Genomic DNA, 22,747 nt, shown 5'->3' with positions numbered 1-22,747 from the left:
ATTTACAAATTGATGGGGTGGGGGTGGGGAATGGGTATATGGGAACCTTATTTTTTTAATGTAACATTTTATGTGATCTACTAAGTTAATAAAACTAAAAAAATTAAAAGAAAGATAAATAAATAAATACAATGGGAAGCCTCTGGAAGGATTCCTGGCTCAGCAACAATGACTGAATTTCATCTCATTTCAACCTCATCGTGGAACAGAATGAGACAGCAATCCTGGAGGGAAAGTGAGTTTCCTAAGCTCACACAGCCCTACCCAGCCCTGTTTTGAATTTTATTGGGTGTTACATCCATCTCTAACTGTTTATTCCATGTCTATCTGTGTATTATCTACATGGGAAACAAGACTATGGGGTTTTCAGTGTTCTACCCACTTAGGCTTGATGATGTCTCCAGGAAGCAGATGCTAGAACAATTCCCACTGTGTCAGTGAGGAGACTGGGGAAGCCTTGGTGATTAGTCTGGGGGCACAAAACTGAAAAGAAGGAGTAGCTGGGTCTGAACATGGCTGGGGACTGAGCTGCACACAGGCCTTCCCAGGTAGCCATAGGGAGGGACATGTTGGCAGAACTGTGTTCAGTTAACAAGGTGATCTAGGTGAGGATAGACAGACAGATGTGCAGATGGACTTTTGTGGAGTTCTTACAGTTGAGGGGCCCAGATAAGGTGAGCTAAGGAGGTGACCTCACTTTCTTGATGAGAGATCCCAACAGAACTTGGAATTCTGGTAACCAGGCACCCAGATTCCAAAGGCAGCCCCTTCCCAGCTCACTTGACAGGAGACACCTGAGAGGGAACCATGTTCTCCTGCTATGTTGCTAGTTCACAAGGCTCCAGCCTCAACCAAACCAGAAATGAGTCCCTTTTCCATTGTTTTCAACATTGGCTCAGGCCTCAGCCACAGAGCCCTTGGCTATCATCCCAGAGGTACCCAAAGGTAATATGGGGTGGCTCAGGGACAGCCAACTCAGCACATGCCACTACTCTGCTCCTTCCTGGGCAGCTCCATGTCCATCCACCTCCCAGTGGGTGGGAGACATAAGCAGTGGGACCACCCTGGGAAGGAGCAGGCTTCAGGGACAGGTCCCCAGGAGGTCTTTCCCTGTCAACTGCCAGGTCATGGCTGAAAGGCTCATCTTGGGGTGGCACCCAGGTTTACCTGTGTTAACCTTGTTCCCCCATTTGTCATCTCCTCTCCAGTGGGGCTGGAGAGGAAAGCAGGCACCCATCTGGGCCTGATCTAGGTCCCAGCCAAAACAAGGAGCAGCTTCCCTTGTGAAGTAGGGCAGTCCACTAGCTGATGCCTCTTGGCCTGGTTGCTGGGCACTGTGTTCACAGAGCTCCACGCAGATGGTCAATGAGGAGCTGGAGGATGGCCTCATCTACTCCATCTCTCTGCAGAAGGTAGAGGTCCATCATAGTCCCAGCCAGAGCCAGTGCTGGTTCCAGGTAGGAGCAGGTGTTGATTGGTGTCCTGCAACCGTGGAGAAACACCCCAGGCCTGTATCCCACCCCAGCCTCTCCCTTTCTCCCTCTCCCAGGGCTTTTGCCCCTGAGTGGCCCAATATCCTGCTTCCTGAGCAACCTGGATTCCCACCAATCACCCACCACACTGCCATTCAGTAGACCAGGGGGCAGGTCAATTCCAATGGTTAAAGGAATAGCAGAGAGGAGTCATTTCCATGGGCTTCCCTTCAGGGTAGGATGAGGGGTGGGCTCACTTGACACATGTGCTTTTTGCTGCTGTATTTCTGTTTCCACTCCCAGCCCCATGTCCCCAGCAGCAGTCTTTGTGACTGTCCTTCCACACTTGCTCCAAGCCATACTGCTCCTCTCACTTAGGAGGGTTCTTGTGATCTCCCATAGCCTTTCCCTCCACCTTCCCAGGTCAGGAGCTGAGGTCTGGACTCAGCTGCCCAATTTTCCAGAAGGGAAGCAGCTTAGAGCAGTGATTCGGCCTTTGGTGCTGCTGAACCTTGAACTGTCCTTCCCTGCGACCCTGTCAGCACTGCTGTCCTGAACACATCCCATGTACCCCAAGGCACTGATCCCTCCCGCCCCTGGTAGAGGCTCCCAGGAATGAAGGACACACAGACATCACTTTCAAGAACGAGGGCCAGATACCTAAGGCTGGAGCAGTTCAATTATCACTGGCTGGCTGTTTCGGTGGGAGCATCCTTGTGCCCTGCCTGGAACTGGCTCTTTTCATTTTCCTTCATTTTCCTGATCTGCGGTCAGGGTGGCAAATGGCATAGCCTTGGGACTCTTGCCCCATGAATAGTGAAGCCTGGAAGTTGTTTACTGACCAGGTGGGCTTGCTGTTGTTCCCTGAGGAATCTGTTCAAATCCTCAGGGCTGCAAGGATCTTTCTCCTTGTAAGGACACTCCACGTGTCTGCCCTTTGCTGTGTCTGGGATCTCATTTTTCAATTATTTCTTCACCTCAAATTCAATTTTAAGGCCAAGGGCCTTTCTCTGCTAGAGGCACACACATCCCCCTTGGCCTCAAGTCACTGAGGGCTTGGGTGCAGCAGGTCTGCCCACAGCCCCAGCCTCACCTGGGGGTCTACAGTTCTGCCTCCAATCACATGTGCCTCCTCTGTCCCATCCTAGAGGAAAAACAACTCGACCCTCACGAGGGAGGAGAGCTGCACAGTGCGGACGGTCAAGGCAGGCAATTGGGAGAAGCTGATGGAGCATCTGGTGCCTGCCTTCCAGGAGGGTGACCTCATATATATCAACATCTTCAGAACATACCAGGTCTTCACCACCACCGAGCAGGTCCTGGACTGGTTGTTCCACAGGTAAGAGCCAGCCCCATGCCTGGCCACTTGACTGCTCTACCCCCAACTTTCTTGTGCCTCAGAAATGTCATTTCACCTACTGGCCTCAGTTTCCTCCTTGGGAAGAAGAACATTTAAAGGAAAAATCTTCAAGGTTGATTGTAAGGACTAATGGGAGAATCCATGGGAAGTGCTTCCCCAACCCTGGTTCAGTGGACAGGGTAGCTGGAGGGGCAGGGTTGTTCCTAGGCAGGACTTTCCTCTTCCCAGTGAAGAAGCTCACAGCATCTCCCCCTTACTGACCCCAGTTTTCTCATTTCTAAAGGAGGTTTGAGATCCTTTTCAGGGCCTCCAACCTTGGTGTGGTCAGAGCAGGGATCATTGTAGGTCACCAGAGGGGTCCAGACTCACCCTAGGTCTGAGAAGGTGCTGCTTAGGACTCATTCCTTCACAAGTATACATCAAGTGCCTACTAGCTGCAGACACTTTCTGAAGCATGTAGCTCATGCAGTGAACAAAGCAGACAAATTTCCCTGCTCTTCTGGGTTCCATTTGAGTTGCAGCTGCAGGCAGTAACATGAGTCTTCTTAAGCAGGGGGTACACTAATAAGTTAGCTATGACATGCTCATGATCTCTCCTAGATATGGACATAAGCACCATGGCAGTGGCGGTCATGTCATATGCCTTGAAATGAAAAAGTGAGTGTACTTTGGGAGAGGGAGAGGGGCTCTCCTCACCTGAGACCAGTGTGGGGAGTTGGGTGGTCAGTGGCAGGGAAGGGCTGGGCAGAACACTGGGCCCCACTTATCCTATGACCCCCCGGAGGGTCAGCTTCTCAGGCCAGAATTACTGGGTGGGGGCTAGGAGGGTCTGGGGCAGAAGGACACTCACATATTGATGAAGATCCTACTATGTGTCAGTGCCAGACTATGAACAGACCAGTCAAAACCCTTCCCTGTCCTTATGGACTTTGCACTCCAGTGAGAGGGTCTCTGGGGGGCAGTGTGGAAGAAAGGCCATTTTCTGACCCTGCCGCCCACCTACCTGCCCTCAGCACCCTCTCCTCTCTCCTGAGCACCCGGCTGGACCAGTACCCTGAAGATTTCCTAGAACCAACAGAATCTCTCTGCATCAAACTGCTGGTGATCTATGCCCAGGTGCATTTACCTGACTCTGCCCTAGAGTACCGTGCCATGATTCTGCTTTCACAGATGAGCCATCCAGAGCCCTTTGAGGAAGACCCAAAGGGTGAGGAGGCTAGGAGTAGTAGCATGGGAGCTTGTGGGTGGTGGCCGGGACTGGACCACATAGGCAGAACCTACCAGAGATTGCTCTTGGGCCAGGAGCAGAGAAGAACCTCAGTCTAGTCACCTGGGAGACTGCAGTCTGGGCACACTTTTTTGAACCAGATATTCCCCTGGAGGTTGTGGGATCTCCTCTGTATTTGAAAGACACTTGGTGCCATTCATCATGTGAACCTTCCTCTTCTCCAGCTCCTTTTTCAGCTCCAGAGCTGCAAATGCCTCCAGTGCAAACTGTGGTACCAATTCCACCACTTGCAGCAGACACAGGGGCAGTTCCAGAGGCTGATTCAACTCCATTCCCACTTCCACTGCCAGCTACTGAGTTTGCACCAGTGCTTGCTCTGGAAGTAGATCCTGACACATTACCTGCTGTAGCACCTACAACTTCATCAGCTGGAGCACCTGCTCATGTGGTGGAGGCAGCTACATCACAATCAGCTGAACAAGTTCCAGAGCCTGGGTCACCCATGTCAACATCAGATGCACCAGATCCAGAGCCAGAGGCAAGTCCAGCTCCACCTAACTTGACAACTATACATGGATCAGCAATACCCACTCTGGAGGTAGAGCTTGCCCCTTCAACATCAGAAGCACATCAAGCTTTAGTGCTTGAAGAAGCTTTGGTGCCACCTCCACAGCTACATATGGAGGTAGGACCAATGACCACTCTGCAGATAAAGTCAGCTTCATCCCCAGATGGAGCACCTGCTGCCAGGCTGGAAGAAGGCACATCACCATCTGCATCACAGGTTCCTGAGCTAGAGGCAATCCCACTACTATCTCCAGTGCCACCTATACAGTCTGCACCAGGGTCCCTTCTGGAACTATAGCCTGGTTACTCACCTTCAGCAGCACAGGCTCTCGAGGGGAAGGCATGTCTGGCAGCACCACCAGAGCCATTGTCAGAGCTAAAGTCAGCAGCAGGGCAGGTTACACCTCCAGAGCCTTCCTGCTCCTGGCCTGAGACCTCAAAGAACCTGCTGAGTGAGGAGAAGGCCAACCTCCTGGCTTTCCCTCCTGAGCTGGTGGCAGAGCAGTTGACACAGATGGATGTGGTGAGCAGCTGTGATCGGCAGGGTGGATTGAGGTGGATCTTCCTCCCAGGATCTGCCACTCCAGCCTTAGTATCCCCTGATCTAGAATCTTATTATCTTGTTCCAAAGCCTCACTCCACTCCCAGATTTTTAACCTGAGCAAGTTTATTAATCCCTAAACCTACACTTGCCCTCTCTAGACAGTAGATAAAGGACACTACACATACCTACCATACACACCGACTGTGAAGATTATATGAGAGCAAAGAAATAGAAAGCCTGAGGGGGCATGGCCAGTAGGGGTTGAAGGGAGCTCACTGAGGTGCAACCAGCCTCCATGGGTGGCCTGCTCTATGCTGGGGTCTCCACAGCACTGACACTAATAAGACCCAGATGAGCACTGGATCCTTCGGTAGGCACCCAAAGCATCCGCACACCCTCCTAGGCTAGGGACCATGCACGTGACTGCTAGCAAGCCAGGAGGCATTATCAGGAGGAACCATGGTACTGCTTGGGCCTGTGGAGGCATGAGGTGCCTCCCATGCTGGAGTTTGTGAGAGGGACTCTAAAGTGTAGTTTCCTCTTCCCCTCTAGGCTTGGGCATTGGGTCACTTGTGTTATGTCCAATCAGGGGACAGAGAACACACCCTGTCCTCAGCCTGCCAAGCTCCAGCTGAGACCACTGGACCTTAACCTGGGTCTTGAGGGCCTGTGGGATCTAAGGTGCTTGGGTGTGGGACACACTAACATCTCCTCCCCAGGAGCAGTTGAAGAAGGTGGTGCCTTATCACTGCCTGGGTGCCATCTGGTCCCAACACAACAAAAAGGGCAAGGAGCATGTTGTACCCACCATCCATGCTATTGTCACCCAGTTCAAGCATGTGACTAACTGCATCACAACCTGCCTTAGGGACCAGAGCATGAAGGCTCAGGACAGGGCCAGGGTGGTGGAGCACTGGATCGAGGTGGCCAGGGTGTGCTCATGGGGCCCTCTCTGGAATTCTGGAGCCCTTCTGTGCTTTTATTGGCTCTCAGTCTTCCAGGCCCTCCCTGGTCTGTAGCACAGCTCTACACTATCCTCATTTCCCACCCAGGCTACTCGCTCAGGTTGAGTGTGAGTGTCCCTCTCTGGGTCCACAGCATGACCTCAGGGTCTCACTGCGTGTCTGTCTCATCCTAGAGGGGAGATGTCAGCTGAGAGGGCTGAAGCTGGAGCAGGGGGACACTCAGACCACATCTCACTGCTCATTCTCCCTTCTCAGGAGTGCCAAATCCTCAAGAAATTTTCCTTGTTCTATACCATCTTCTCTGCCCTTGAAAGCCATTCAATTCACCATCTTAAGACGTGGAAGAAATTTTCCAGGTGGGCAGGCTTCTCCAGGGACACCAGGGACCTTGTGGGGGCTGGACATTGTCCTTCAGGGGGCCTGGGAGGTAGTAGCTCCTGGGCAAGGGCTGTGTGTGGGGGGGCACCTGAGATTGATTGTTTTGCCTCCCCTTCCATCCACTGTCAGAGTTGAACCAAATGGGGGCATGTTAAGTGTTTACTTCTCAGCAACACACTGTCCTTTGAAGTCTACATGTCAGAATCAACTGCTCATGAAATGGGAATGGGGGTCCCCATTGTGCCCACCTCAGAACTCAGCTCCCAAACCTCATGATGTACTGCAGTGCTCAGAGCTACCCAGTTTCAGCACCACCCACCCAGGCAGACTGAGTCCCAAGTGACTAAAGTAAAATGGATTAGCCTTTATACCCTCCTGCCTATTCCCATCTTTCTCCTTCTTTTCTTGCCCTCCCCCAGGGACAGCCTCCACCTCTTCCAGATGCTATCTGAGATTGTCTCAAATGAGAACAACCACTCACAGAGCAGTGAGCTGATCTTCAAGGTAAAGAGGAGGTTGGAGGGTTGGGGCTCAGGTAATGGGGATTTTAGTTTTTCACTGAAAGTTTCTTTGAAAACATCCAGTCTGGTTTATACTGGTTGAAGATGTAGAGGGATATGTTTGATTTGTGGTCAGGTGGGGGACAGTTGTAGGGCAGGAAGCTGTGGTTTTTGGGTTCTGTGGAGTAAGCTGGGATGTTCCAGGAGGAGATGATGAACTGATAGGATAAGAAGTCTCCATCTGAGTGGAAGGTCTCATAACTGTGCCTCATAACTAATGACATTTGAGCCAGAGAGCTATGAGAAATCTTTGGGAGACAGAAAACCATGGCAGTCCTTCCTGATCAAATCTAGAAGCTTCCACATAAAAGAGGAAGCAAAACTTCAGTGCTCAGTACTCCTGGCAACCCCTACCCTACCTGGACAATTAGATCTGGCACCATGGAGACCCATTCCTGAGTAGGACTTGTCTGCAGGCAGAATATCCTCAGTGGGCTCCAGGAGAGGGGATGCCTTTGGTATGGCTTCAGGCAGATTTTGGGGCCTCCACTCCTGTTGGCTGGGGAAGGCAGAAGATGCTTAACTCAGCGTCCAGAAATATCCCATCCTTGGGGAATTGGGATGACATGAGGCCCCAACCCGTACCCAGAGGCCAGGAGAACCAGACACCAGTTATTGGTGGTCAGTGGTGAGGTGAGGTCAGCTCGGATGTGGCCACTGTCTTAAGGGAGCAGCCTGTTCTCTGAGGCCCAGAGTGATTCAGTCCTAGTCAACAGCTTCTTTGGGCTCTGTGTCCTCATGTGGAATGGAAGCTGGATCAAGTAGTTGTGCCACCCTCAAAGTGAAGTGGCAAGGTTCAAGGGAGAAAAGCAACATGACTGAGCATTCTCTTGACTCTGAGGGGTAGAGCACAATGGCCAGAGCATCCTCACTGCTAGCGTGCAACACTGAGGCCTCTGGACTCCTGATGAGGGTTCAGGTCTCTGTCCTCATACCAAAGATAAACAGGCTAAGGGAGGCTGGTCGACTTTCACAAGGTCAGGCAGGGGACCTCAGGCATGTGCTGGCAGCAGATTTCCACCTGCCCACTTGATCCAGGTGCCCAAGGCCCCAGGGACAATAGTTGAGAGATGGAGGGCCTCACTGACCTAGTTCTCAACCCCGACAAGAGGAGATCTCCAAGTTTGCCACCCTGGAGATGAAGCTCAAAAAAGCCCAGAATAAGGAGCAGCAGCAGGAGAGGGTGAGTGTGCATGAGTCAGCATGGGGGCCCTCCTCAGGCCTATCCCTCTGGACCACTAAGCCTGGAAAGCCTCCTATCAATGTCCCTTCCTCTGGAACATTTAGGACCATGAGCTATGGGAATCTTGGGGGACTAGTTGCAGCCAGTCAGAGTAAGAGTCTGGAAGAGCTGACATAAAGTGGATTGACTGTGAGAGGGGGGTAAACTTGGTGACTTTTAAAAAGCCAGTGCTGTGAGGTGACTACAATGGAGTTTGGGGTCCTTGGAGTCTGGAAGGGACCTTAAGGGGTGAGGGTTAAGGGTCTGACACTGTCCAGGGAAGGCTGTGGTTCTAGGAGTCTGAGACTGAGGAGTGTTCAGGGCATGGTCTTGGGGGCACCTGAGAGCCTGTGCTCATTGCCACCCTACCCAATGCTACAGGATGTCATCCATGGCATAGTCTCATGTCTGGGAACATTTCTCACTCCGTTTTTTATGCTGAACTATGCCATGCAGGAGTATCTGGTAGTAAGTGAGCCTGGGGGCAGGGACAGGGTGGGAAAGGGACCCTGAGTCTTGGGAGGAGAGGCCACTCCCTAAAGCCCTGAGCTCTCACCACTGGGCTCACAGGATGTCCTGAAACCCACAGCCTCCCTGGAAGCTGGGGTTCCATGACCTCCTTCTTGCAGATGAGTGGAAGGAGGCTGGTCCCAGGGGCCATCTCTCCATTGTCATCGAGGCTGAGATTGAAGGTTCTCTCTGTCTCCACTACTGGTCCTCACACCTGGAGCCCAGAGGGGCTTAAGGGTGATGGGCATGGCAATGGATGGGGGCCCCTTCATGATGGATGCAAACTCTGTCTTCCAGGGAAAGATGGTCAATTTTCACAAAAGGAGGAAAGTGAGCAGCTGTGGCCATCACTGTTGGAGTGGGTCTGGGGTGGGGTGTAGGGATGGAACACAGTGTTCCTCGCAGGCAGGACACCCCCAGGCTGCATGAGGTTTCCTCTTAGTTTGATCGTGAGAGTTTGAGGAGAAAAGAGAGGGCCAAAGCCTCCTTCTAGAGGATAGTGGATATACTTGGGATGAAGGACAACCTCATGGTGGATGAGCTGTGTGAACTCAGCTCTGAGGGCAGGTAGAGACTGGAAGGTAGTGGAGGGGTCAGGGGACCCACAGGAGTGAAACCAGCCACTGGCCCCCACCCCACCCAGCGAACCACCCATGCCTTGACAGTGACTATTCCTTCCCTCTGGCCCCAGGAATACCAGAAGATCACTGAGCTCCAGCAGCTCCAGGCAGGCTGCTTCTATGACTCCCTTATGCCCAATGAACAATTTGGGACCTCGTTTAGAGACATGGAGCAGCTCAGCAAGAAAGATAGGTGAAGCCAATGCAGCATCAGGCCACAGTAGGTGTGGGATCACCACTGAGGATCTGGGGTCAGCATAGGACCTGTTGCCTGAAGAGAGCTTCGGTACCAATATGCCAACTGCTGTGCAGACACTGAGCAGGAGACCTGAGGTGTGGCTCCTAGGACCCTACAGCTGCCAATCTGTCACACAGCTACCACCTGTCTTGTGAACTGGAGCCCAAATCCCAGTCGGCTGGTAAGAAAGTCAAGGGCAAACACCGCCTAGAAGGCATCAAATCTTGGTGTGAAGAGTGAGTTCCCCATCCAGGGTGGACAAGTGTGGGCTGGCTCAGGGCTCATGGAAACTTCAGGTTAAGTGTGGGCTTGGGGAGCCTGACTGTTTAGCATGGGGATCTCAGCTCGCCTCCCAGCCAAGCCTGTGACTGGGGCGAGTTGCCCCATCCCTGGGACTCTTTCCTCTTCTGTAAAATGGGGTCATGCTACATGATCTCTCAGTGAGTTAGAGCCCAGTGGCTACTATTAATGGAATGACCACTTAGCAGGGTGCAGTGGTAGCAGGGGAGAAGTTTGATTGCATTCCAAGTGAGGCCCCCAAGGTAAGCTGACCCATACCTCAGCTGCCAGACCCCCGACACTGGGTCCAGTGGTAGCAGCAACCCCTACTCCAGTGTCCAGTTCCAGTGTGGTCCTGACTTCAGCAGTGGGGAGGCAGCTGACTCACCTCACATACATGTGGCCAGATTCTCAAAGCCTAAATTGAAAATCCACCTGAACAATGTCCCAGAGTCCCAAGATGGCCATGAAATAAAGGTAACTGCCCACCTCTTCTCATGTGGGCCCTCACCCTCATCCTCACCCTCCTTCTTCTGTGCCTGCTTAGCCTTCTCCAGGTCCACAAAGGGTTCAAGAATTGTTGACTACTATGAATTTCTAGAGCCTACTAGAGGTTCTAGAGTAACCCTAGGGTGCCCCAAGGTTCCAGGCCTTCTGTTGATATTGCTGTTATCCACAGTTAAGGCAGTCAACCTCTCCATCAACACGGAACTCCTCCATTGTCACATCAGTATCCAGAGGAACATCCTCTTCCTCCTACTCCATCAAACCCAGGGCAAATTGGTCCAGCCACAAGCACCACGACCCACAGCCATGCTATAAATGGTACGTGGCCAACTACTACATTGTCCATGTCAGCCTGGATGAGGACAACAGCCAGCAATACAAGAGCATCATGGTGAGCTGGGTGTAGAGCCATCCCCTGGGGCCCATCACTGGGTCAGGCAGTAGACACATAAGGAATGACATGTTCCCTCTTTGTCATCCTGGAGCAGAGTTTGCAGTGAGTGGGGAAGGACAGAGAGCCACCTCCAGAGGCAGGAAGTGCATGAGTTCGATGGTGGTCAAAGCTCAGGACAGTGGACATATGAGCGAGGCTAGCATGCTGAGTCAGGAAGGCCTGGGAAGGGCTCTCTGAGACAGCCCCAAAGAGGAAGAGGGAGGGGACAGCCTGCCAGGCCTGAGGGGGACATGTGCTTGGCTAGCCTGAGGAACAACATGGAGGCCAGGTGAAGGAGCAGGGGTCAAGGGGAAGAGTTGAAGTCAGAAAGGTTTTGAGAGCTGGGTCACATCAACCCTGTGAGCTACTGGATGGAGCTTGACTTTATCATAGGGGAAATGGGGGTCACTGGAGGGTCAGAGAAGAAGAGGGACAGCAGGTGACCTTTGGCCTCAATGTGGAGGTTGGGCCAGTGTTTGGCCAGTGAGGGGTGATGTCACAACCCAGAAGGGATCATTGGGTCTTCTCCAGGATGGTGGCCATCAAGATGTGAGCAGGACCCAGATCCTGGATGGGATGTGCAGATGGAGCCATTCCAGCCCCACTGCACAGAGGCTGGCTGAGCTGCCATGTTACACCCCCACCACGGGCTGCACTTCTCTTGTGGCAAGGAGCAGGTGTGGTTTAACTAAACTGTCATGTGTTCAACCCTTGACCTAAGCCCTGCCTCTAGCTGGGCCCTCAGGGTCAAGGCAACTGCGCCTGACTACAGCTGCATCCTGGAGCCTGGGGCAGTCCTGGAGTGCCATAGGTTATCATCCAGCCCCTCCTCCTTCTGACATCTGGGCTTGGACTACATGTTGTGTGCTCTGCCCTGGAGGTATCCTGGAGGAGGAGGATTGGGGCAGGGGCACTCCCTAAGGACAAGCACAGGAGGTGACAGAGTAAGGCCCAGATTTCACTCTTCAGCCCCCACCCTCTGCTGCTTGGTCACCCTTTGTCATCAGGGCCCTGAAAGTTCATAGCAATTGTTAAGGCCAAGTACCCAGGGTACAGGTTTCAGAATGTTTGGAAAGACCCCCCCTATTCAATGGAGGTCTCCCCAGAGGAGCAAAAGAAGAGAGTGAGGCCCCTTTAGACCCAGCCCTGAACAGAGGTGGCTCCATATGGTCTCTGGCAGCTGTACTCTGGGGGAGCCAACCCCAGAACCCCATGCCCTGAGGGCCTGTCCCATGATCTACTACAGGTATCCAACCAGGAAATGGTTCCAGCTATGATCTGCAAGGCCATGGAAGAACACAACCTGGAGGGGGACAAGCCAGAGGACTACAAACTGGTGCAAATCATTTCATAGGATTGAAGTAAGTCAGAGGTCAAGTTGGAGAGGGCAGTGGTGGAGGGGGTAGGCTGAGCACCATGTCCCCAGCCTGAAGGTCTGAGGCCCTCTGGTCCAAGTGTACCTGAGACCAGGTAAACAAAACAGGCTGCCCAGAGCAGCCTTCTATGCCCACAGCCTCTTCTCCCTACCTGCTCCTTCTCCCTTGTGTACCCTGCCTTGGACATGACCCAGGCATTGCAAAACCAAGTTCAAAGGTAACAACATTGAGGTACCCAGAGAAAAGGCTTTTCACCATGAATCATGAGCAGGAAAGCCAAGCAGAGGGGCTCAACTAGAAAGGCATTTTCTGGACAGGAGTGGGTGACTACACCTCCAAAAGCACCAGGACTGGTGGACACAGGCACCAAACATGCTACACACCATGCCTTTATGATAGTGAAAACTAGACCAAATCTCCTTGATCCCTTTTGGAGGCTCAAGGGAGCTGACTCAGTATTCTAGAAAGTGGGGAAGGTAAAGAATCCAGAATGACAGCACAGACCCAGAGCCAGGCGTCCTGAGCTCTGAACACTTAGATAGGTTTCTCAAGCATCTGGGTCAGCTTCTCATCCCCTAAGGGGAGAGAAAATTAATCAAGGTATGTGCACATGGTGTGTCTGTGCACAATAAAGTTAACTGGATTCTTGTCAGTCAGCTGATACCCCTCTCCAGCCATTAGCCCAGGCAAATTAAAATTACTCCCACCACTTCTAGAAGTTGGTTCTAAATCCTCTCTAGTCTCCTCTCTTGTCTTGAATGGGAAATGGGAGCTGTGAGGTGTGAAATAGGGCAGAAGGACCCATCCTACAGAACAGGAAGACCAAGGACTGAAGAGGTTGAGAAAGGAGATGAGCGGCCACACCAACTGAGGCCAGAGAAGGAATTCCAGTCTAGTGTTCCTTTCTACTTGGCTCTAGGCCAGGAAGATAGGAGGAAGATGGGATTGGTGTAAATCCTTGCTGGGTGTCAGGTACTTCCTGGTCATGGAGACCTTCAGGAACCCTACTTGGGAGGCCTGGGCAGGGCTGCCCTTCACCGGGCCCCAGTGGTCTTGTCCTGGGTAGTACTGGATTTGGGGGCTGTGCACTGTGGTCCAGAAATTCAATTTCAACTCCAAGATTCTGAGTAGTGAAGGCACCAGGATGTGGGGTGGGGAAAGAGATGACCTGACCCTTCATCAGCTCCATTCTTGAGGTTGGCAGTCATGAGTCAGAGTCACTTTTAAAACAAGGGTTCTTCATTTTTAGCTATGCCTCTGCAGAGTCTTTCCTGCAGACAGGTATCATTCAGAGGGCTATTTTTGTTCCTAGAGTTGGATTGGGGATCCAGGTCTGTGGCTGAGGCCTGCTCTCATGGGGGCACAAAGGGTCGGGGTGTCCTGTGGTTCCTCAGAGCACAGCTGACCACCCATCTGCCCCACTCCCCAGTGATGCAGATCCCAGGCAGTGCAAAAGTGTATGATGTGATGCATCCCTTACCTAAGTATCATTTAATGCTTACCAAGCAGACCACATCCATGGACTCCAAGTTCAGGAAGAGAGCTACCTCAGCCCTTCTGGGGAAGAAGCAGAAGGGACTGAAGTTCCAAAAGGGGAAATTCTAACTGGCCCTTGTTGCCCACCAGCCTCAGTGTCTCCCTTTCTCAGGTCTGCCTGGCCAAGTAGGTTTGCTGGTCCCCACCACAGTGGGCAGGCCAGGCAGGTACCTCCCTCCCCACAAGCCAGTTTGGGCCACCCCAGGACACCACTTAAACCCCTGAACCTACCCAGCTGCCCCTCAAGACGCTGTCCTGTGAAAGTTTGTCCTGGGCTCCTGTGACACTCACTTAGGGGACCATTGAGCTTCTTACCTGGAGCCCTTGGATGATATCTGTGACATTTCAGAATATACATATATAGGGATGGACAATATTTATCTATTATAAATAGTTAATGTTAGATGTGAATATTTTATTAATAAAGCCTTTTTCCAACTGCAGCCTTGGAGTTGATGATTGGTTCTTTCATTTATAGTGTTAATTGAAATGAGGTGCAGCCTCTCACACTGTTTATTCAAATAAGAAATCATGCAGAGTCATCAGTTTGAGAAGGGAGAAGTGAAAAGAGCCAGCTACCCATTCCTGGCTTACTGAAGCAAACACAGATATTCCCTTTCACAGAGCAAATGTGCATTTCAGTATCAATACACCTAGAAGGAGTAGACACCACCCATAAGGAACATCAGGATTTAGATGTTGAAGGTATTTCCATTTGCCAGGACCATTTCCTGACCCTGGACAGGGCAGTGGCTGCCTTTCTACCACTTTGGAGGAAGACATTTCCTGCTTCTTGGCTGAGGTTTTGTTTGAGCACCAAATAGGAACTTTGTAGTTTTCAAGGGAAAAGTCCAGATTTACATCACCACTAGTTACAATAAAGTTAGAACACAGCTTCCAATATGGAACACAAAAGGACCGAAGAAGATTATCAGCACATGGTCCAAGGGCAGGCAGAACTTAGCATCCTCAGTCCCCTCTTTGCCCCATGGTCAATTCTTTACCTTAGATTTCATGCTTCTGGATCCTTATCCCTGACAACAGAATTCCTTTTTCTTATGAAGGGGCTGGGGGGATTGGGATGCAGTTTTTCAGGTTCCAGCTGGGCCTTGTTTCATAAATGCTACTGCTCCCTATGAATTAGTGCTTCCCACTGCCCTGCCATTCCTTGTGCAATTTCTTAACCCCGAAAATCCCTGGCAGGCTGTGGCCTCTGTGTCAGGTACTGGTGGCCTCTCCTGCCTGGTTGGAACCTGAGGCATCACCCATGGGCTCTGAATGCCAAGAGAAGAATACTTATCCCTTCTAAGGTAGAGAAACCACACAGTCTTTTCTGTGGGTCATGGTGGAGTCTTGGATGGTGTGGTTTGAGGTCCATCATCTCGGGAATCTCCAGTTTGCACTCTCAGATATGTTGCTACTGATTATCCTCAAGAGGAGTTTGGCTCTGAGCCCTTAGAGTTTGCAGCCCCCTGGGTTGATTGTGTCCATTGTCCAATATTTGTACTTTGCTTATGCCATTGGGCTGTGGGCAATTCCTTTGGGGAGGGGGATAAAAGATAGGGCCTGAGGGGGGAAGGGAATGTCACCGAGACTGAGGACCACACTACTGTACAGACACACTTCCCCACAAATTAAATTACTGAGTGGCTTCCTGTCTAGGTGGTGACAGGCCCTGTCCTGAGCTACCCCTGTGCCCTCCCCCAGCTTCCCCAATGTTCAGAAACTAAAGGTTTAATCCCTGGCACAACACAGCCCAAGGACCCTGGCCCAGCCTCCTGCCTGCCCTAGCGGGCTGTGGAGCCACTTCAGAAGGTTTATCAGGAAAGTAAAACACTAATCTTACATTTTAATTAGCAAATATATGTCTGAACTAATCATTTTCTCTGTAAATAGCAGAGTTTCCAGCTCTCTTTATTGAGCAGGCCTATAAGTGAGGAAAATCTGGTAGCAACATCCACCACTAATGCCCAAATTTTGGACCCAAAATACTATTTTCCATGAAAAGGGAAGAGGGCACCTAGGAGGTATGTGTGAGTCCAAGTCTTGGCCAGGAAATACGTGAGAGGAACCTAATGATCATGGTGTACTGGAGAGCATGGAAGGCACCAAAGTCCACAGGGGTGGAGTCAAAACATGACAGAAACCAACTGGAAGGCCTTCTGGCCAAATCTGGGACATGTTTGGTATCATAGTAACCAAAAAGTACAAGCAACTCAAATGCCCATCAAATGATGAAAGGACAAAGAAAATAGAGTCTAGTCATACAATAAGATATTATCAGCCATAAAATGTAATGAAGTATAGATATGTGCTAGATGGTGAGGGACCCAAAGAACATTATGCTAAGTGAAAGAAGCTGGACACTAGAGACCACTTATAAGATTCCATTCATAGGAATGATCTGCACTAGGCAAATCCAGACAGACAGCAGGTAGCTTAGTGGTTGCTAGGGGCTGGGTTGGGGTGGTTGGGGGAAGTGACTGCTCCTGGACCATTTCAAAGTGATGAAAATATTCTGGGATTAGATAATGATTATGGTTTTACAGCCTTATGAGTACTAAAAAGCACTGAGTATGGCATTTTCACAGGCTGAAGTTATGGCATGTTAATTATAACTCAATAAAAATAAAATGTTAAGATGATACTGGAAGGCCATAATATTGTTTGCTTTTAGTTGGGCCTAGACAGCTTGTGAAATAGACAAACACCTGCACATTCACTGGTGATCTTAAGAAAGCCTCAGGGGCTTTCAGAGACTAGAAGAATTGGGGGGTGGTCAGGTGAGTTGCTGTGTCCCTAGCTCAGGTCTTTCCCCTTGATCAAATCCACCCATATCCCCCACCCAACCCTGGCTGGCCCCCTGGGGATGGCATATCCTTTCATGTATTTTGAGGGGAGCTCAGAAAGAGTCTTCTCATTACCCTGAGCTTCTATGCAAGCTGTGTGATGTCCTGAGTCTGCCACAGGTAGGAAAAAGCCTTTGTGGGAACTTGGAAATCAGCAGGTGCTGACACTGCTCAAGCACTGATGTGCTGGCTGGTAAATTGCCATGGCCTTGAGTCCCTCAAGTGCTACCCTAGTCTCCTTGCCTTTTTTGGGGGGCCCCAGGACCTCCCCATGATCTGACACCTAAAGTGTTCATGCTTCATGTCAGGGGCCTTAGGACTCCAACCAAGACTGGTGTTCTCTCTCTTGACCAAACTGCCAACCTAGCTCCTCAGGTGCCCCTCCCTCTGCCTCCCCCATCCCGACTACCTCAAAACTAACCTTGTAGCTGTAGACTGCAGAGAAAAGCCACTCAGAATGCAGGAAAACAAAGGGAAAAAAACACTCTCAGACCCTAACATTTCTAAATCTCACACTCACCTGTAATCTTCCCCTCCCCCCACCAGTTCCCCTCACTCAGGTCTTTAGGCTGCCCTGGGCCTGAGAGGCCCCTCACCAGGCAGTTCCTTCTCTGCTTCTTCCTTTCCTCCAGGCTTCCAGAGCTCCATCACAACCCCTTGGCTGTCTGGGAAAAAGTAGGACCACATGTCCCTAGAGCTTCCTCTTCAGCCAAAGCACATCAGCCTTTTCCTGCTAATTGTCTAGGGGCCACGAAGGCCTCCTGGGGTTGATGGTTGTTTTTTTGCTGAATAACCCCAGGAGAAGGGCCTTGTGTGGCCAAGAAAGGGAGGGAAGGTAACTTAGGAGATGAAATTTCCATGAGCAGGTGGAAGGAAAAGCAGCTGTATGTGTGTTGGAGTGGTCTATGGGGTGGGGTCAGTGACAGATGCCCCAGACTTTTCAAGGAGTGTGGAAAGAAACAATGACCATGTCCACTTTAAAATTGTTTAAATGTAACATGTTTAAGCATGCAAAGGAAGAGCATGTCAAATGAACACGGCCTGCTAGCTGAAGTGATGAGGGAGCAGAACCTAGGAGTAAGCAGAAAAAGTCAGACAACACAGAGAGAGCAGAGCTGAGGCCCAGAGAGAAAAGGCATAGAGGGAGAGATAGGTAGGGGAAGATTGGACTGGGAGTGGGGAGAGAAGAGGTGAGCTGGGGTGCAAGGGAAGCAGAGAAAGAGAGAGCAGCCAGGCACCAGTCCCCTCATCCCACTGTCATCTGCTCTAATTTTACCCAATGGCCATGGGTACTAGTCTGCCTGTGCCACTGCTTCTTGCAACCCAATTACTGAACAACACAGACTTGGCCAAGAGCAGATGCCCAGGGACTGTTGGAACCCATGCTCATAAATTCATGGTCTTTCCAGGTGATCTTATATGTGAGTGTCCAGAAAGCCATTGCTGACAATAAGACCATGGTGGTTTCTGATGTTCGGGAGTAGTGATCGAAAGGGATGCCTGCATCCTGGAGGTACTCAGGGTCTCTACAACAGTCCTAGTGCCATGTCTGAACATGGATGCAAGAGTCATGAGCTCAGGGCACAGAAGAATTGGTACTCCTGGCTCTCTTTTCCTGAGATTTAGACAGCTCTTTGAAATTGCATCATGCTTGTCCTCATCCACTACATGTCTACCCTTGTCTGGACTCCTGGAAAACAGTGAGGCTGGTGGCACTGAGATGAGCTTCCTCCTGGGTGTGTGTGATCTAATATGATCCTCATATAACCAGAATCACTGAATGCCTGCCATGGAATGGTTGCTTTGCCCTCTGTCCCTAATATGATCCTCACACTCCCAGAATCACTGATTGTTGGCACTAGAATTTTGCCTTGTCCTTCCTCCATTGGGGGTAAGAAATGTCTCCCAGAACATCCTACTGAGCACAGCTCACATGTCACCTCTTCTAGAAAGTCTACCCTGGTGTTCCCCAGGCAGAATAAATAGTTTCCTCCTCCAAATTCCCATAGAACTTGTCAGGACCATTTACTACACTAATGAACTTGAGTCACAGATAGTTGTTTTCCTATTATTCCTCCTTCCTGTGGATTTCCAAAGGGTACCCATGTTTTATCCATTCAAACCCCTCCTAGCTCTTCTGTGCACCAGGCAGCAGCTGGGATCTGGGATTCAGAGCTGAATGGAACTGGATCCTGTCCTTGCAGAGCTTAGGAGCCATTTGGGGAGAGATGCTGATGGGCAATTGCAGCAAGAGCTCTAAGTGAGGTCTCTGCGACATGCAGGGGGTAGGACAGGCCTTGACAGCCATCCTGCATTGGTACAGAGGAGCCTGCATGGAGCAGGAGCTCAGTCACCCCTAGCTGAGTGCAACTAAGGAGGCTTGGCAGCAGTGGTAGCCCTAGCTCTTATTTAGGGAAACTGAGATGCAAGTTAGTGGCAGAAGTCACACTAGAATCCAATACTCCTGACTTCCTATCTATTGGTTGCTTGACCATGATTGATATCAGTTACTGAAGTTATGGCTAAACACTCATTCATCATTCCCTTCATTTCTTTATTCCTTCCAGGGGCCTGGATATGGGGAGCAAAATCTGAGAGGGCACTTTCTCCATGGTGCTGATGGCTTAGAGAGTGAGGGGCTTTGATTGCATTATGGGAACCTTTGGTTAGGTCACTTGATTGGATCACTTTAGTGCCTTTGCTTCAACTACCTCAGTGAGGTGTGACCTAGGTTGGGTCTCCACCCTCTTGCCAGGGACTTCCATCAATAGAGAACTGGAAACAGAAACAGAAAAATATGGATGTTGTTTTTGCACTATCTTGTGAATGAGGACACCAGGACCAGCTACAGCTGAAAGAGAGGCCAAGAGAAACCCCTGGAGGCTGAGAAAAATGCCAGAGGCTGGAATCAGTGGAGCAGGCCTGAAGTGAGGAGAAGCTGCAATCTTGCTTTGCCATGTGACGGGAGCTGATGATTGACCAGTAAATGGCCCTTGATAAGAAAGCATCTCTGATGAAGCCATGATTTGGACATTTTAGCAGCTTTGTAACCGTAAGCTTTTACCCTAGTAAATCCCCATTAGAAATGCCAACACACTTTTGGTGTTTTTGTATTGGCAGCCTGGCATACTAAAATAAAAGGATTCCTAACAAATAGTAAATGAGAAATTAAAAGCTCATAAGATTTCTGTTTTCTCTGTTTCTGTGTTTTTATTTCTGACTCATGGCTGAAAATTTTAAACTTAAGCTCTAAACTCTCTTTTTGCATCTGCCTGTATGTTTGAGATATGAGATTTTCCTTCCTCTGTATGATAATGCCAAATTAACTTATAAAACCCCTTAAAAAGCTATATTCTAATTTACTAGAAGATAAATAAATGCTTATATATAAATTAATCTTATAGTCTTAGAAATTAAGGAAACTAAACTTCTAAAATTTCCAAAGAAAAAAAGAATGTGAATAAAACTACACCAAAATTTATAAACAAATCAAATAAACATAATTCAGATAAACCTTTCACTAACTGGACTAATTAGCTCAGTAAATAAAATTAGCTATGTCTTCTGTAATGGTATAGACAAGATAAGCATAAAGTTTTTTGTAATCGGGTATATTTTAAATTTAGGTAGGTTTACTGATCAAAGAAACTAACATTATATCTATGAGCCCTTTAAGATAATGAAAAATATAAATGTATTTTTACACATATTTATTATTCTGAAAAACTTTTTTCTGAGTAATTTTGTTTTGTAAACTGTCGTTGATCTAAAGACAGTTTCCTAGATATTTTTGGTAATTTAAATATGTAAAGTATGCAGGATGTGTTTTTTTAAGGGAAAAGAGAAGTTTTGTCCTAAAGTAAAATGACTGGTTGTTGCAGAGTGAGAAACAGCAATGTGTAGGACAAAATTTGTATAGATATAGAAACTTGTAGAAGGTTTACGGAAAAGGAATTTTATTTGTCATGGTCAAGGCTGATTAAAATTTGATAGGTTTGTGAAATTTTAAGAGATCTTATAAGACAGTATCCTAATACAAAATTAGAATTTGCTTTGATCTTTTTGTTAAAGTAACAGTTTTTTTGGTTTGTTAGCCTGTTAAGAGGTTTAAAATGTTTAGCTTAAACTTCTGAGTAATCAGCCTAGAAGGCAAATATTCTGAATTTAAACAGATTAACACTCTGTGTTTTATATTGGCCATATAATAGTTAATTATTTTAGAAAATATACCTTCTCTCTTTTAAAAGAACTGAGTCTTTGAACCTTTGTTTACTGTGGCAGTTAGTGAGATCTGCCTGAGACCTACATAAGTATAATCTCTGCAATGACCTTTGAAAAGCACTTTGAAATCTCTTAGCAATAAAACTCTTTTGTATTTAATGTTTTCCACTTTTCATCAAGGTATTTTTCCAGATACATCACTGAAGGCTCCTGGTAATCCTTTCCCTTGATGCCAGGGAGGCTCATCCCTGGGAGTCATGTCTCACATTGGGGAAATGGTAGTGAGTCCAGGCACTATATGCAAGGCATATAGCCTCATGAAATCAACAACTCTTGGTAGGTCCTATTTTGCAATATATGATAATCTATTTCCACAATATAACAAAGTTTAAATCATTTATAATTTCCTTACTCATGATACCTTTACACCTTTTAACCGAACCTATATTTATCACTGTCTCCATTAAAGATCTGTCTCAGTGACTTAAATTTTCAGTCTGTTCATGTGTTGTTTAAGCAGAGTTGTGGCCAACACCTACTCTCCATTCTCTGGACTGTACCAGAGCAACTAAGAAAATGATGATGGACAAGTCCCATTTGAAAAAACAAAGTATATCTACAACTGCAAACAAAACAATTCCTTCCATCTGTCCCATAATAACTAAACCCCTCTCAATCTAAATCAGAATCCCAAATTCTTCAAGACTGAGGAGTGAAAAAATGTAAGGGGGGCACATAACCACAGAACCAAGATTTATTATTATTGTTTTATTATCATGTGGTAATAAAGAAATTTTAACCTTGATATAAACAGTGATCATCAGATGTTCTGAGGGGAGGGGAATGGATGAATAGTTAGAACACAGGACATTTATAGAAATTGCAATTTTCTGTATGATGCTGTAATGACAAATATATGACACAATACATTTGTCAAAGCCTATAAAACTGTACAGCATAAAGTATAAACCATAATGTAATCTACAGACCTTGTTTAGTAGCAATGCTTCAGTATTGGTTCATCAACTGTAACAAATATCTCACACTAACACAAGATGCCAATAATAGGGGAAAATATGTGTGTGGGTGAGGGGGTTATATGAGAATCCCTTATAATATGATGTAATGTTCTCTAAAAATAAACTTCTCTAAAATACTTCTCTAAAAAAACTTCTCTAAAAATAAAGTTTATTACAATTTTTTAAATTATGAAAAATATTTTAAGAAGAATGAAGTCTTTTTCTTATAATAATGTTACAACTTCTCTATTTAATTCTGAAATCTTTTACTGTCACTTTGTTTATAGAGAGAAGTATATTTTTCAGCCAAAGGGATGCTGATGCAAAGGACCAGAAATGTGCTGGCTTTTATAAAGGGTATTTATTTGGAATAAAAGCTTATAGTCACAAAGCCCTAAAGAGTCCAAATGAAGGTTACTTCCTTGCCAAACTCTGTTGAAACAAACTCTGTTAAAACAAAATTGCAGGCTCACCACCTTGTGAAGGTTTAGCCTTTTTCTTCCCTCTTAGGGCTCCATGAGTCCAGCTTCTTCCAATCTCAGCTGTAGGTTGACATAGGGCTCATCTCTCTTCCCAGAGCTCTTTTCTTTCCAAGCACAGCTGCTCTGTTCTCTTCACAAGGTCAGCTGTGAACTTTCAGGTGAATGGTTCATTTGTCTTCCCAGGGTCTCCGCAGTGTCTACAGAGGTGTCTCTCTTCCTCTGTGTGTCTTCTCCTGTATATCTACTTCTGTGTGACAGTCTGGTCTATTGGCCAACTAAGGGGCCAGCACTCAACCCTGCACATCTTAATGATGTGTTTGAATCAAAGCCCTAATCTTGATTTAATCAAGTAAATGTAAAGCCTTCAAATTTAAATCAAAG

The 22,747-nt window shown here is 48.4% G+C and overlaps 1 protein-coding gene across 1 annotated transcript; it reads left to right on the top strand.

The window, feature by feature from the left end:
- The first annotated feature begins 1,358 nt into the window (after positions 1-1,358).
- Positions 1,359-18,128, top strand: LOC101441865 (ral guanine nucleotide dissociation stimulator-like). Its single transcript, XM_071212826.1, has 15 exons — positions 1,359-1,457; positions 2,621-2,811; positions 3,433-3,489; positions 3,846-4,039; positions 4,297-4,844; positions 4,926-5,150; positions 5,891-6,103; positions 6,392-6,492; positions 6,934-7,018; positions 8,186-8,257; positions 9,498-9,619; positions 9,802-9,900; positions 10,228-10,420; positions 10,623-10,841; positions 18,054-18,128. Exons 1-15 carry the CDS (start codon positions 1,359-1,361, stop codon positions 18,126-18,128), a joined length of 2,493 nt encoding a protein of 830 aa, XP_071068927.1.
- The last annotated feature ends 4,619 nt before the right edge of the window (positions 18,129-22,747 follow it).

Source organism: Dasypus novemcinctus, chromosome 31, assembly GCF_030445035.2.
Source record: "Dasypus novemcinctus isolate mDasNov1 chromosome 31, mDasNov1.1.hap2, whole genome shotgun sequence".
Classification (NCBI taxonomy): Eukaryota; Metazoa; Chordata; class Mammalia; order Cingulata; family Dasypodidae; genus Dasypus; species Dasypus novemcinctus.
This window is presented reverse-complemented; position numbering and strand designations above follow the sequence as displayed.